Source organism: Falco naumanni, chromosome 8 (genome assembly GCF_017639655.2).
Source record: "Falco naumanni isolate bFalNau1 chromosome 8, bFalNau1.pat, whole genome shotgun sequence".
NCBI lineage: Eukaryota > Metazoa > Chordata > Aves > Falconiformes > Falconidae > Falco > Falco naumanni.
Window position 1 is genome coordinate 34,911,109 of NC_054061.1, and position 15,046 is coordinate 34,926,154.

Below are 15,046 nucleotides of genomic sequence, written 5' to 3' on the forward strand. Positions count from 1 at the left end.
CCTTCTCAAGGCAAAATGTTTAATATCCCTGATTTTTTTCTTTCTGGGAAGCACTTTGCAGGAGACAAATGAGGGTTCCTGCTTTAGAAAGCATGTGGGCAGCTCTGACAAGGGAGCAATGCCACAGCTTAGCCAGCTTCACGGGGGATTTTAGGTTTTTTCTAAATTGCTGGGGAAATCCAAAGGCCCCGCGACATCAACTTGTACATGACAGGTTTATCTCACACGTTAACATGAAAGAGTACCATAAATCCAGCTATCAACATGCAAAACCCTGGCCAGATCTGTCAACATCTGGGACCAGAAACATCTCTTAAATGCTGTTTTAAAATTATATCACAATAACAAATGTAGCGATAATGAAATGCAGAGTCTGGTACCATCCAAAATTCAGCAGCTGTGGTATTTGCCATGGAGCTGAACTCTGAAGTTTAAGCTGCTGGTACTAGAAAGTGTTTCTTGTAGCTAGGCAAAGAAACTCAACACAGAGAGAAGAGGAGATTATTCCTCTATGACCCTGGCTAAAACTGCCGGTTAACCACCCCTAACCATAGCTCCCCCTTCTGTGCTGCTCCCACCCATAACACAGCTTCAGCTGTTTTTTCTGTTGCAAGGTGAAGCAAGGTGGTGGCTGCCATGCATGGTAGGGGCATTGCCAGGAGCAAAGCCACCACCCCCTCCCCTCCAGTCACTGCAGACCCACCAATGCAGATCTGCATGCTAGTTTTTGCAATACTCTGGAGTGACAAACCAGTTTTCAAGCCATCGGTGACTAACTCCCCCAATGGCCCCCCACCCCAGTTAGGAAAGCACTTTTCTGAAAGGTCTGAAGCCATCCACTATTTAATCATCTGAACTTTCCACTTCCCCCATCTCATTTTTTTCTCCAGTCTGGTGTGGGGAATTCCAGCTGTTCACCGAGGAGTTGCAAAGACCTTGACAAAACAGCCTTTTTTTTCCTCCCTGCCTGTTGGTCTCCACCTCCTTGCAAAATGTCTCAGGCCAGAACCTAGACCAGTGAAAAGTTTTCCTTTCACTTGCTCACATTTCACTTTCACAATAAAACTCACACCCAGATCACTGCTCAGGAAAACCACATCTTCCACCAAGGCAAGCCCTGCCCCAGGCTGCCTTGCCCAGCCCCATCTGGGTCTCCTAAGAAGAACCAGCTCCTGTGCCTGGCCAGGCTCCTGCCTCCCAGCCAGTGCTGACAGTACATACTATCTGCATCCGAGCCAGTCCCATGCAGCCTTCCCAGAGCTCATCTTCTGGAATCCTCAAAAATTCATCTTCTGAAATTGTGGGACTGTGGGTAAAGGGAGAGGGAAGAAAAGAGGGATGCAAGCCCCTTGAGCTGCACAGAGCAGCTTGCTACCTAAAGGCATTTAACTGCCTCAGAAAGAGAGGTAATTTTAAGGAACCCACAGCCAAGAAGTTGTTTTGCTGAGTTTGAAATCTCAATTTTATGCTTATCTCATGCAAAGCTGGAAATAACACTGGTGACACAACACGTTAAGGGAGGAAAATACATTGAGTAACAGCCAGCGCAACCGACGGGAAATTTGCTGCACAAAAAAAAAATCTTTATCAGAAAGCATCCTTCAGAAAAACAGATAAATACACATACTTCCACAGTGAAGCCAAATCCCTGCAATCTCCATGAAGGCTTGTGTAGCAACATACCTACAGATCCCCAGCAGCTCATTACTGTCCCTTAGCTGGAGAAGATAATTTCTGCAGGTCAGCCACCAAAACAGCTGGTGTGAGTTTTCCCTAATCTGTTCCAGGGCAAACGCCACTAACAGCTGAGACTCCCTTCAGTGACAGTCAAAGTTGGACAGGCAGCAGGCTGCTATTTCTCTGTAGAGCTTCATACCACTTTACATATACCATCACTATTTTGGGTTCTTCCTCTGATTCTAAATCAAAGAATCAGAAGGAATAAGGAATATTGTTCTAAAATTTGGTGTTAAGAGTTGTGCAAGACTCCATCTCTGAGTTGACCATATGGAAGAAAAAACCCCCAGAAACCTCAATACTCCACGGAACCAGGTCCTAAAATCTTTGATCCAGTCTTGAGTACATTTGAAAACCATGAAAGGGCTCAGAGGATGAAGATGTGGCTCTAAAACTGGAAAAATGCTATACTGAGTGGGCTATTTTCCTACCTTCTCCAGCTACAGCAGGGGCAGCTCTTCAGCCTGCTCCTGGCTGGTGATCAGCATGCCCAGTGGAAATCCCTCCAAACTGCTGGTGCATTTCAAATAAATGGGGCCAATTAGCAAAGCTTTACAACTGCAGCTGAAACAGTGAGGAAGGATCATACCAGCAACCAAGCAGGCAGATCAGAGGGGGACAAAGTTTCCAATAGGTGACGATGAGCAGGTAGGAAGAAGTAATTGCATCAGCTGGAAGAAAAATGTGAACAGAGCATTACACTCCCTTGGGCAAGCAATTCTCCAGAGGGGCTGCAGACGCAGCCCCCAGCCTCATGTTAGCACTTTATTTATAGCATTGCCTTCCTGTTCATAACCTTCTCAACTGTGAGTTGCAATTTTTCTCCCCCCAGCATTATGGTGATGGTTTGGAACATGGAGATGTTGGGAAAGGGGCAATTTGGCATCAGAAGTCTAAAAAGCAGATACAGATGACATCCTAAATGTATCTTTTATGAGTTTGGAATGATTCCTTTAAATTAAGCTCAGAGTGTGTGACAGCTTCTGGTAGTGCCGCCAGTAAGGAAATAAAACATAAAAATCAAGAGGTTGTTGAGCATATGTAGTCTTAAAGATCTGGACACCTTGCTTTCCCTCATGCCACTTTGAGCTGCGATGTACCAAGTGCTTCCCAAGGAAAGTGCTCCAATAATTTTCAATTGTCTCTTCACCACATATGCCCTCAAAACCCAACACACTTCCAATTCAAGGCTTATAAAAAATTAAATGCTCCAGTAATTCTAAATTGTGTTTGTTCAGTGCTGCTGGAGCCTGTCCATTCCTTCAGTTGGGGGATTTTTGTTTTGTTTGCGGGGGGAGAAATGCTTTCTATTAGTGCTTCAAATTGGAAGCCGGTCAAACAGCATCATAGCAGAATGATTCAGCAGCCTCTGAGCTGATTCACACTGTATCATAAAACAGGATTAGGAAAACAACAATGCCTGCAGGAGAAAGAACCCACACAAAGAATCACGGCACGAGAACAATACCAGAAAGGAGCAGAGGGAATAATCCTCACTTGGCTTCTGAGGAGCGGGTCAGATGACCTAATAGATGGTTTTCAATGCCCTTCATTCCCCGCTGAGTTGCAGGGTTCAGCTTCCCGGATCCAACCACCATAGTTTAATAAATGGCTCTGCATCGACTGAACTACATTAAGTGTTTCTGTGTGCACACCCACAGCCTGCTGTCATTTATCTGAGATCACAGTCCCCCTCTGGCACAAGACCCAGATGCTATTTCACAGCAGGCAGGAGCTTATGCAGAACTAGTGGTGGAAGTTCATGAACATTTAGGACAGGAAGCAAAGGAAACAATCTTAGGTTGCGAGTCTTCCAGTTATAAGCCAAAAAGTGGGGTTTTCTTAGTCTTTACTCAAGAAAACACACACAAAGATGACAGTACATTAAAGTAGCAGAGTGAAACTAAGTGTATTCCCTAGCACCATCCTGAACATGAATGAAATTAAATACGTATTTCATGTTCTCCTGAATCAGAGCATCAGCGACCACCTATGGCCAATGCCAAGATGGAAGAGGAAAGCATCATTTAAAATCTGTTCTCTGTGAGTCTGAAGATCCTACTGACAACTTTGTTGTAAATTAAGCCATACCTGTTACAACTGTGGCCTTGGAGTGACAGAGGAAGGTAAGGACCCTCTCAGGAGTTTTACTAGATCAGCAAAGTTGAATTACTTCTATGCAGAACATGAAATCACAACTTCATTCAACCAAGGAAAATTAGAAAATTATATCACAATTCCGATAAAATAGCTATATCCCAAGTTTGGTACCGAGACAAAGAAACAGGGAGGAAAAAGAAAAATCTCCTATGCCGTGGCCTCCTCTTGTAGACTGAAAAAATGATAAAGTGCATCCTCGTTTAACTCACTGCAGGATGTCTGCTACAACGTGTCTCCCAGTGGGGAATAACTAAAGCATGAGATAAGAAATCAGCCATATCCTAACTTGCAGTGGCAGATGCTGTAAAAGGAAATGCCCAATAAAGGCTTAATATATAGGAAGATGGCAAATAACTGCTTGGATTTCTGAAATAAGAAAGCATAAACCAATTCTCTAATCACGTCTAATCTAAGAACACCGTCAGTTGCTGAAAACTTCTAGGAAAAAATGGGTACTGGAGAGACGGTAGCATGCATATCTTCTTCAGTAGTGTTTTGGGAATATTTTAGCCTGCAGAATTTAATTCCCTGTTATTACTTCTGAGCCTGGAGGTGAAAGTCATAAATCAGGACCATTCATAACATGCAATAACAGGGTGAAATACTCATAAGGAGAGTTACATGGTGAAATCCTTTGGGATTGTGTGTAACACTTCCAGTCCTTGATGATAGCATTAAAAATTCTTCTGTCTGTAACATCTATTCTTCCCTAATTCCTATACTAGGTTTTCATTCTCTTCTCCCAACACCTCCAAATTTTGCTGTCATATGACATTCCTTCTACCCTTATTATTCCCTGCTGCCTTAAATATATGTTTAAAACAAAATCATAGGAAAGCATTCCATGCTTAAAAAGATGGGCAGGTTTAAAATTACACTGTATTTACTTATAAGGGCTTTTAATACCAGAGGAGCTTTCCCAGGGAGTTTTGCTCTGATTTCAGGACCCCCCTGGTTTTTATAGAGGGCTATTTGGTCCCATTTAAAATATGGCTACATTTTAAGTAATAAAGACTGCAGTGCTATAAAATAAAATAACATTGTCCCCACCCCTTCTTTTACTCTCCCTTCTACTGAGTTAAAAAAAAAAAATAATAAAAATCCCAACCCATGATGTGTTAGAGCTTTGTTTTCTGAGTAACAAGACTAATCATGTTTCCTCTGCTTGAGGTCTCCCTCTTCTCTTCCTTTTCTTCTAGGTCCTCTGGATCCACACTGACATAGAAATATCCCATGATGGAGAAAATAGCGCACACAGCAAAGAGGAGAACAGTGAATAAGACAAACTCAGCCCACTAGGAAAGAAAAAAGAACAGCAGGTCAGGAGACCCCAGACTCAGTCCAGAAGCTATCTCTGCACTTCCAAGTGCTTTTTAAAGAACTGGGTGAAAATTACTTTCTAGTTTCCAAAAAGTCTGACAAGATAGAAACTTTTTCATCTTGTTTTCTGGTAAACCCATGTACACATAATGTAATTATGAATATGCAATATACCTTGAAACAAACCAGTTAGATTGGGCTAGTTTCATTAAAACATTTCTTACAAGTCGGTCCTAACTAGAACATACCTGCCTGGGATTTTTGCCAACAAGATGCCTTTGGGAGAGCCAGAAACAAGCTCCAATTCACACCTTCATGGCATCATCCCAGAAGCCTGATAGTTTGAAATTAAAACAACCTCTCAATGCAAGCCTGACATCTCAGGGATACCACAGGCAGCTGGCTCTGAAGGAGTCCCAAGCTAGACACTTGGGGAGGCTGACTGCCCACTGGGCTAACTGGATGAAGGCGAGCTGCTTTTGGTAAGCAACTGCAACGTGTACAACACGTAGCTGGCACAGTGTCCAGGCTCCAGGCACAAATAAAGCCTGCTTGCTTAGAGCTGAGCTCCAGCAACGTTATCACAGCGTAGGTCGCTATTATTTACTGCCTCTGGGAGGCTTAGGGGGGCCATTGCTCCAGGGGGCAGCCCTGCTGAGGGCAACGCACAGCCCTGGCTGGGAGGCAGCTTGGTGCAGGCTGCCATCACTCTGCTCCAGGAGCTTGGGGCTGTGCAGAGAAGCTGTTCCTCCAAGACACGGACAGCCAGAAGCATCAGAAACCTGTTTTAAAGCATTAGCTCTATTTTAAGAGCCAATCCATCATACCTGTGCCATTGGTGCAGCCTGGGCAACAATGAGTACAAGGGTATTCCCAACAGCCACCGTGAGCAGCCAGCCTGCCTGCAGCACCGACTTCATGCTGGCCGGAGACTGAAAAGAGGAGAAGATATCCTGATCAGTGGATATCATGCTGTGCCCTTCTGCCCTGTTCACCCTGTGATGTCCTGCCCAGTGTCCAGCCTAGAAGGAAATGGTGGTATTTCCTCTGTGCAGTGGTTAATCTCAACAGCTGCACACAACGAGCTTTCAAAACGTGCCCTCCTGGAGGACACATGAAGAAGGAGGAGATGCTGTTATTGAGCTGGATCCTGATCATCTCCAACCTGTGTCATCTGAAATCATACTATCAGGAAGTCCAGAGAACCACACAACAAGCCCTGCAGCTTGGAGTCTGGTGCCATGTGGCTATACACCTTTGGAAAAGAGACTGGATCTTGGTGTTAAACTTCCTGCTGATGACAAGTTTTCCACATCCCATTACAGATCGTCCCACTGTGTTAATTGTCCTCATGAATAAACATCTGCACTTTACTCCAAGAATAAATCTGAGTCACTTCAGCTTTTGGATCTTGTAATGTCTCAGTTCATTCTTATCATAAACCTTGTCCCCAGACAACAATCAAATCATCCTTCACACACTTGTTACCCCTTGCTTCCTTGTTACAGACTCAAGTAGGCTTAGACCCCTTCAATCTCTCAGTTTAATGCGGGTTCCAATCCTTCTTGCCACACTGTAGTCCTTGAGATATTTGCCTTTTTATCACTGGAAAATATGTACCACAAAGTATTCCACTGGGAGAAAAACCTGATATTACAGTATTCAGAGCTTTCACATTAAAATGAACTTCTATCCAGTTCTGTTCTCAGCTTTACCAGAAAAGGACTTTCCTGAGTATAATTGAGAACAGGTATCCTCAAAGCGTGAATTAATTTATCTTGAGGGTACCCAGCAAGTTGTGTTATAATCCCATTTTTAGCTGAAGCACAGATAACATTGTCAGTAAGTATCATGCCAAAGGACATATTAAAGTCAGTGGCAGCTGCATGAATAAATCCTGAAGTCTAATTGTAAGCCCCTTATCTTAAGTGGTGTACCTGAGAATAGGAGAAGGCCAGACCTGTAATGGAGAACATCACCTCCCCAGCAGATATTAATAAGTACTGTGGTAACTGCCAAGCCATATGGACGTTGTTGGCTTTGATATCTTCTGACTTCCATATCTTAACAGCACCTCCAGAAACCTAGCAGGAAAATAAAGGCACAGTAATTAGCTGCTGAAAGATCAGATCCTTCTTAGCCTGAACAACAACAGTGAATTTACCAAAACAAAGTTTAAGCAAAGGTGGAAGCAAAGCTCTGCCCTGGAAGCAAAACTATGAGACTGACCCCAGCCATGTCCAAGCCCATTGGGAGTGGGTGAACTCCTACTGCACAGGGCAGAGGTGGCAGGATGGAAGCGTTCCAGCTCATTCATGTGCCACAAGAGTTGCCTGAGTTACTGCCAACCAACAAGTTGTCTTCTGTAGCAGGGCTGGGAAAAGCCTGTGTGGTACTTGTGCAGAGCCTGTGACCTGCTGCTGTCCCCAAGGCCAGAAGAGGACAAGACAATAAATGTTCATTACATCCATGTGGTCACTGCTCCCATTTCATCAGCACTATACAACTCCCCTCCAATAACAGTGACACCCCAATCAAATCCAGTTCAGGAATACCAAGAGTAGCAGAGACTGCCCCTTATCAGATGTATTCAGATAGTTAGGGTAGCTGTGTTCCTAACTCTTTTTGTTTGTTTTCCCAGATGTAATTAACACTGCCTGTGGTGCACAGAGGCTCAGCAGAGACAGAGATTTGACTAGTAGCCAGGAAAACACTAGGCTGAAATTACTGCAGGCAGAACATCCCATGTTTAAGGTGAGTACTTGGAAAAATACAAGGGATGTTTACGAGATGTACTTAATCACCATGCAGGGAGGCAAATCAAAAGACCGTATTTTAGCAGGCTAAAAGGGGTGAGAGGAGAGCTGTGCATTGCTCTTTAGCCCATAAAGAAATGTCACAAGCACCATACTATAACCGCACACTGAGGAAGGCTGGGTAGAAGGCAGTATTCCCCATGATTTAAGTATCACAGTTCAGCCACATTAGCAGACTAATATATTGCATCCTTGGTTCCTCTATATAGCACTCCTGGCAGAGGAGCAGGGCTTAGTACAAATCACTGCAATAATTAAAAATTATCTTGGCCTGGAGCAAATTAACTCTCTACAGAAGGAGGAAAACCCAGACAGAGATATGGAAAAAGAGGGTCAAAAAAATTAAAGGACTAGCACAGTGTCCAGAAGGGCTGAGGCCACAGGGTCACCCCTGAGTATCCATGGCTACAGCAGGGACTTCTGTAGATGGGAACATGAACCGGAATCCTTGCCCACAGTGACATGGGACACACCTACCTCAACTGGCCCTGACTCAGTTGCATTACTAGAGGCTCTGGGGAAATATTCTTCGTGTAATATTCTTCATGCAACTTCTCTACTTGGTTTCTCATCTGGTGAAAGAGGCTTGCAGCCCTGGAGGAAGGGTCTGGCCAACATCCCTTCAAATGTGTATGTGTTTTATGCACACAAATCTCTGCACTCACAGATGGTAGCACCTGCCTGCTCCCTCCAGGACTGTGCATCCCGCACTCCAGCTACTGGAGTTTAAAAAAAATGCAGGTGCTTTGCAGCTATATTTTTCCCCCTACATATTTGGACTCTGAAGAACAGCTCCCATTAATTGCGCAACAGGGAGATGTTACTGCCAGGGAGTAGCTGACAGCACTTAGCTCTGCTCATCACAACACAGTAGTCAAAGTCTCAGAGGGCAGCTTAGCAGTGTGTCCTGTCAGACCTGGTTTGTCTGTGTGCCTGTGCAGTGGAAAGGTTAAAATGGGAACTAAGCTGATCACATTCATCTCTGTGGCTCCTGCCAGCTGGACCAGGGTTGGAGCAGCATGCCTAAGAGGCTGGCAGGCAGGGAAAGGAATCCACCCCTTCTGCAGTGCTCACGCCCCATCAGGGCTAGGTTGCTCAGAAAACCATGCCTTGACTTTACCCTAGGTTCCAAACGAGCTATACAGACAGTGAGAGGAGGAAAAACAGATGCACAATCTCACTAGCCTCCTCCTTCCACACTTTGTCCCTTTTACCCCATGCATAATCCACAAATCTTGGAAGATTAGCCTTTAGGGCATTTAAATTGAATGTGTGAGGATACAGCAGACTGTTTCTGCAGAGTTTTTCAGGTGTGAAGTACTGCCAGGTACAGTATTTTAAAGACTACAAGCAGAGTCAGCTCTTGACAGACTGTAATAGCTCTTTGCAGTACACTGGGTCAAAATTAACTGAACAAGGATGGCATGAGACCAGCACAACCTACAGATCACATGGTTTGCCATGGAGGATTTCCATCAAGGAAAATATCTTACTACTTTAACCCCTGAGATCCGCCAAGATCCCAGTGTAAGGTGGAATTAGTACCCACCTACCTTGCTTACATAGGTGCCAAAACTAGTCCTTGTGTAATGGACTGCCTTCAGAAGGCTACTGGCCAGGTCTCACAGGGTGGAGAAAGCAAGTGAGAGTCACCAACATTAAGAACAAAAGCACTGCCAGAGGCTAGAACAGAAGGAGCTTGTTACCATCACAGGGACACTTACATTAGTTATCACAATGGTGTACGATGCGCCGAAGTCAAGCAGCCCTAGCTCCAGGGTGAACTCTCCTGTTTCAGTTATGCATTTTCCATTATTATATCTAGATAAAAGGATGAAGTACAGTATTTCCCAGTTAGCCCCAGAGACAACGAGCACAGAGCAGAGCTATCAGACACGCCCCTACAACAGAGCAAGGAGGATGTATGGTGTAAAGCTGCAGCGATATTTAGTCAGATGATCGCTACAGTTCTTGCCACCTTTTTCTTCCAGAAACACTCGGGTGCTGGCTGAAGTTCACCTAATGACCTAGCCTAGATTATTGCTAACTTTTTAAAATGGTTTCTGCTTCTTTGTAGCACTGATCACCTTGCCGCTCCCCCCACCCCCCCCACCCCCCAGGTTTGTTTTCCTCTCAAACTTTTCTCTATTCCTTCAGGAACTGTGGGCCAGACAGGTTAGCCAGGCTCAAGCAACCTTCAGAAAATCAGAGATATGCATCCACAAGCCACTTTGTTTCCTTTCAATAGAGCAAATTAGCCTTCATATTTATTCTTCTGATTTTGGATGTGAGAGATGGCACAGAGGCTCAAAAGCATTGCCACAATGGCTGCTGCATCCTACTAAATTGCAGCAATAAATATTTTGGATGGAGCTGATGCAGAGAAAAGCCATGAAGCTTGTTTTGAAACATTGCAAATGCCAGAAATACCCTACAAGAGCCAACTCCAATGCTGCCAAACCAAGGCCATATGGAGCCCCTGTCTAACAAGCCCAGCCTGCAAAGCCATGTAACGTTACTTGCTGTTACCAGCCCACATACCAACACTTTGTAGAGTGGAATATGAATTGGCCTTTCCCTGAGAGCACCCTAATGCTAAGAGCTTGGGCCTGAGAGAATATCCAAATAGAGCAGGCATCAAACGGCACAGGGGACTTCATGCCCCACCTTACTTTGCTGACAGATGCACAGGAATGGCCAGTCCCTTCCCTCCAGGCCCCCACATAATGTGAAGAAAAGCTTCTGCTCACACGCAAGTGGCCCGGAGCACCTGCTCTGTGCACAGCTATTAATTCTGCTTTTTTACAAACATCTGCCCACACAAGCAAATGCCAAAGCAATAGCAATGAAGGTTTTGCTATTTGCCTGAGAAAAGCCCCACTATATCCAAGGAAAGGCCTCAGCAAGGACCTTCAGCACAGCAAGGGAAACTTACCTGTCCCTCTCTAGCAGCGAGTACTCGGAAGCACTGTAGTTTTTCTGAACAGCAATAAACCATTTGCTGTCAATGGTGAGGTTGACATCTTGGCTCAAACCATTAATGAATCTGCAAAGAAAGCATATTTCATTGAGTTGTCAGACAGGGCAGGAAAAGCATAGTAACAGACACTTTAGAAGTGCGCGCTCTCCCAAAGCATTCTGTAACTCCATGAGGTTATGACAGCCTCTCCAGTAAGTTAAAATATTAACCTGATCTGCTGCCCAGTTTTTCAACATAAGATTAGCTTTCCCTGCTGTGTAATTTTACCCTCTTAATCTCTCTCCTGTCAAAAGTGACCCTCACTTCCAGGCAAGCTCTTCTCGGAGACCTTCAAAGATTAAAGTGAGTCCATAGGAGGGCCATGAAGGTGATCAGAGAGCTGGAGCACACCTCTCTACGTAGAGAGAAAGGACAGAGCCCCAGCCCACTCCACAGAACTATGAAGTTGTGTTCCCTGAATAGCATGGGCACCATACTGGCATACTTTCCACAGACCTTCTACCAGTGGGAAAGAGTTTTCTAGCAAATTAAGATATTTTCATAAAACACAAATCTTTCATGTGGATGTTCAGGTTTGGGTTTTTTTCTCCTCAGTGTTTATGCACTTTTTTATACACAAAAGACAGTTTCCCTTTGACAACACAAAAATTATTAGCAAAACCAAATACTTTTCATTTGATCTGACTTTCTTTTAAAATATGTTCTTAATAGGGGGGTTAAAACCCTGAAGACAGTCAAGTGCTTAACAGAAGTAACTTTTTAATGGAAAAAGTTTCTTCCTGGTGAAACCTCTTCACAAGTCATTGAAGGGAAAGGTTTGGGATTTTGTCAAAAACATTCATAGGAAAATATAACATTCCTGACTGAAGGTATTAAATCTCCAAGGTGGTATTTAGTCAGTAGAAGTCTTCATAAGCACGGGGATACGAAGAGCTACTGCTCTCCTGCTCTGTCAACACAGGCTTTCAGATAAGGGAGTTGGACATTGTTTTATACTATCCAAAGTTTTTGAGGGTTTTTTGGTTGGTTGGTCAGAGGTGTTTGTTGTTGGTTTTCTTAATTGCAGCTTGTTCAAGACATGCTGGCATCCTCTTTTCTTTTTTTTTTCTTTTTTTTTTTTCAAATCTGCTTCTTCTGCATCTCCGCAGCCTTGCATAGACCTGCTGAAGTGGTAACCGCAGAGGTAACTGTGACCTCAGTGAGGTGGCATCTCAGCACAGACCACAGGATTGTTCATGTACTAACTCAAATTAGGAAAGTAGACTAGCTGCTTAAGCAGAGCCCAATGCTCAATTGAATTGTTTTCAAGGATGTAAAATTGTTGCTGTATCCAATTTAGCAGGCATTTGTGCATAAGGCCAACTGAGATAAAAGAATGTCATGGGTTGGCCAGTTTGCAGAGAACAAATGGCAACAGTTCCTTTCCAGATTGCTTCTTCCCTTACTTTCCCAAAGAGGTGGGACACAGATGAATTTACCATTCTTCAAGGGAGGAGATCTTTTATGTTGCCTTCTCAGCCCAGACTATCCTAGGCAGTAAGCAGCAATAATGCTCGGCTCGGCATGGCAAGTGTGGGAGGTGACATGCTGTCAAGCCTCCGCAGCTGACACCCAAGTCTTGCATGAAAAGTGTGGACTAGATTCCAACCTGAGAACATCTGGGTTTTGTTACGCACAGTTTGCATTAGACAAAAGCAGCTTCCCTCACCCCACCACCTCCAAATCCTCAAAAAAGCGCCATTCCTACCTAACAGCTGCCAAGCCATTTTCTGGCTTTGCTTCCAAGTCTGTAATCTGAAAACAAGAAGAAGAAAAAAAAAAGTCAAACATATTTGTTAATGCTGCCTTTTAACAAAGTGTAGCAGAAAATGCTAGTGTCTGTGAAGTTGCGCATGTTGCAAAGCCCATGGGAATCAACTGGACTCTCACACAAGCTTTACATCAGGCCACAGAGGTGAAGTCCTGGTACAATGAAGCCAATGACAAAATTTCATCTCCATCAAGGGCTTAAGATGAGATCATATCTTTTTTCCCCCCTCATCTCCCGCATAACAAAGACTACAGAGTTTCAGCCTTCTACTGAGGCACACAACACCCTCCAAAAAAGTATTTCTCTTGATCTGAAGATAGCAAGACAGTATTATGCGTGTTAGCCTCTTTCAGTCATTTACAATTAAACAGAGTGCATTACTCCTACAAAACCTGCAACTGCCTAACTTCCAGACCTTGATTCTTGGCATATTCATAGACTTCACAGAATCATAAAGCCAAGAGGAACAACTAGGTTACTTTTCTGATAATCATGCATCACTCATTTCCCCTGACCCTCAACGCTTAAGAGATTAAACTGTTGCATGGTGCAGGCAGAGAGCACAAGAGACTAAGATGACCAAGATGAACTGAGCTTGCTTGTGCCCGCAGTCTCTGCAGACACATTCCTGAAACAGCCACCTGGTTGGGCACACTGGAGAGTGAGAGTGCCTCTCTTGGAAAGCACAACTAGAGCATCAGCTCAATAGTTAACATGGTCTGCATTCATTCAAGGATAATCTATTTGGTGCACAATGCTGAAAAAAAGGACAGTAAAGGCAGCCCTGCTCTGAAGACTGTATGTCACACAAAAAGAATACAGAGCAAAGTTCTTGGCTGGTAGAAATCTACAGTTGTGCCATGTCCACTCAAGCTGGCAGGACAATTTCATTTTGCACTGCCTGCAGAGGGAACCTAGGCAAGCCAAAAGAGACTGAATCTACCTTCAGAAACTGGCTTTCTCATAAAATTTTCTAGCCCTTTCTCCACATTTTCTTCCTGATGTTAAGCCCTGAGTTTCTGATACCAAGGATCCAGAATTTCAGTATATCTATTAAATGTCTATTGTACTTCAGTGTGATATGCTGACCCACAGATAAGGTATGCCCTAAATAATGAATAGCCACCGTGAGTAATAAATGTCAGAGCAATAAATAATAATCATCATTTTTTTCCATGGGAGACACATGGGGATTAATACTAGTTTGTTGCAGACAGGCCAGCCAAATTATTACTTGTTTTCATCAATGATCCCCAGAGCTCTCAAATTCATTTCCTGCCTACTCAACAGCCCATAAAGGTGAAGAAACCAATTCCAGATTGGAACCTTCCAGGAAGGCGCTCGCACCTGAGTGAGGGGGCCAAACCCAGCAGTGAGGGAGGCTGGTGTGGGCAAGCCCTACAACACAGTAGTGAGCTGGCATTACATTCTTTGTGTTGCAATGCTGAAAAAGTGACTATCATTTACCACGCTGTCTTCAGCATCTCCCTTCTCTACAGCTAAGAATGACAGGTCAATAGCATCACACAACAGCATGGCTGTTCCCCAGCACATGGGAGCCTGTGCCAGGATGAATGTTCATTTAAGCACAGGCTAGATAGCTAGGGCAACACAGAGATGTACTGAAGCTCAGAGATTGCTCTGCTCCGGTCTGTCACAAGCTTTCATTTCTTAAGGACTGCATGAAAATCACTCTAAGAGTATTCATTTCTTAAGGTAACAGCACACAGCTATCAGGGTCATAGGGAAACTTAACAATATTGTGTGATAATAAGACCCAGACTCTAAACCACAAAGCAGCAAAAAAACCCAATTTTAGGAAAAAAATTCTTCACAACAGGTATGTGATTTCTACTATACAGTACTGAACGTTTTGTGTGGCAATCCTGCAAGGTAGGATGCTGAGGAACTGCAAAGAAAATGGATATTTTAGCATAAGGACAGATTCTGATGGCTTTTACACACCTGTCTCAATATGCAATAACATCATTTATTCCAAGAGAGCTTCTCAGGATACAGCTACATGTAAAAGATATCAGAATCTGGCCCTATACATCCCATATGCATCTCTCTGATTGTTGCAGCAATACACAGAAGACCAAAGGCAGCCAGCTCTGCTGCAGAGCCTGAAATGAGTGTATTTATTCTATTCAGCAAAACAAATGGGCCTTCTGTGCATCTTCACTAAACACTTGCAATAACTAAACCCAGATCCATTCCTCT

The 15,046-nt window shown here is 43.9% G+C and overlaps 1 protein-coding gene across 10 annotated transcripts in view; it reads right to left on the reverse strand.

Moving 5' to 3' along the window:
- Positions 1-3,569: 3,569 nt before the first annotated feature.
- Positions 3,570-15,046, reverse strand: part of SLC15A2 (solute carrier family 15 member 2) — a 69,071-nt gene continuing 57,594 nt past the window's right edge. For all 10 annotated transcript variants that reach the window (XM_040604578.1, XM_040604582.1, XM_040604576.1 and 7 more), the window contains 6 exons: positions 12,761-12,807; positions 10,969-11,079; positions 9,758-9,854; positions 7,155-7,301; positions 6,045-6,149; positions 3,570-5,192 (listed from right to left, as the gene is read on the reverse strand). In XM_040604578.1, coding sequence (XP_040460512.1) covers positions 5,016-5,192; positions 6,045-6,149; positions 7,155-7,301; positions 9,758-9,854; positions 10,969-11,079; positions 12,761-12,807 — 684 coding nt within the window. In that variant the 3' untranslated portion in view covers positions 3,570-5,015. The remainder of the gene's footprint in view (positions 5,193-6,044; positions 6,150-7,154; positions 7,302-9,757; positions 9,855-10,968; positions 11,080-12,760; positions 12,808-15,046) is intronic.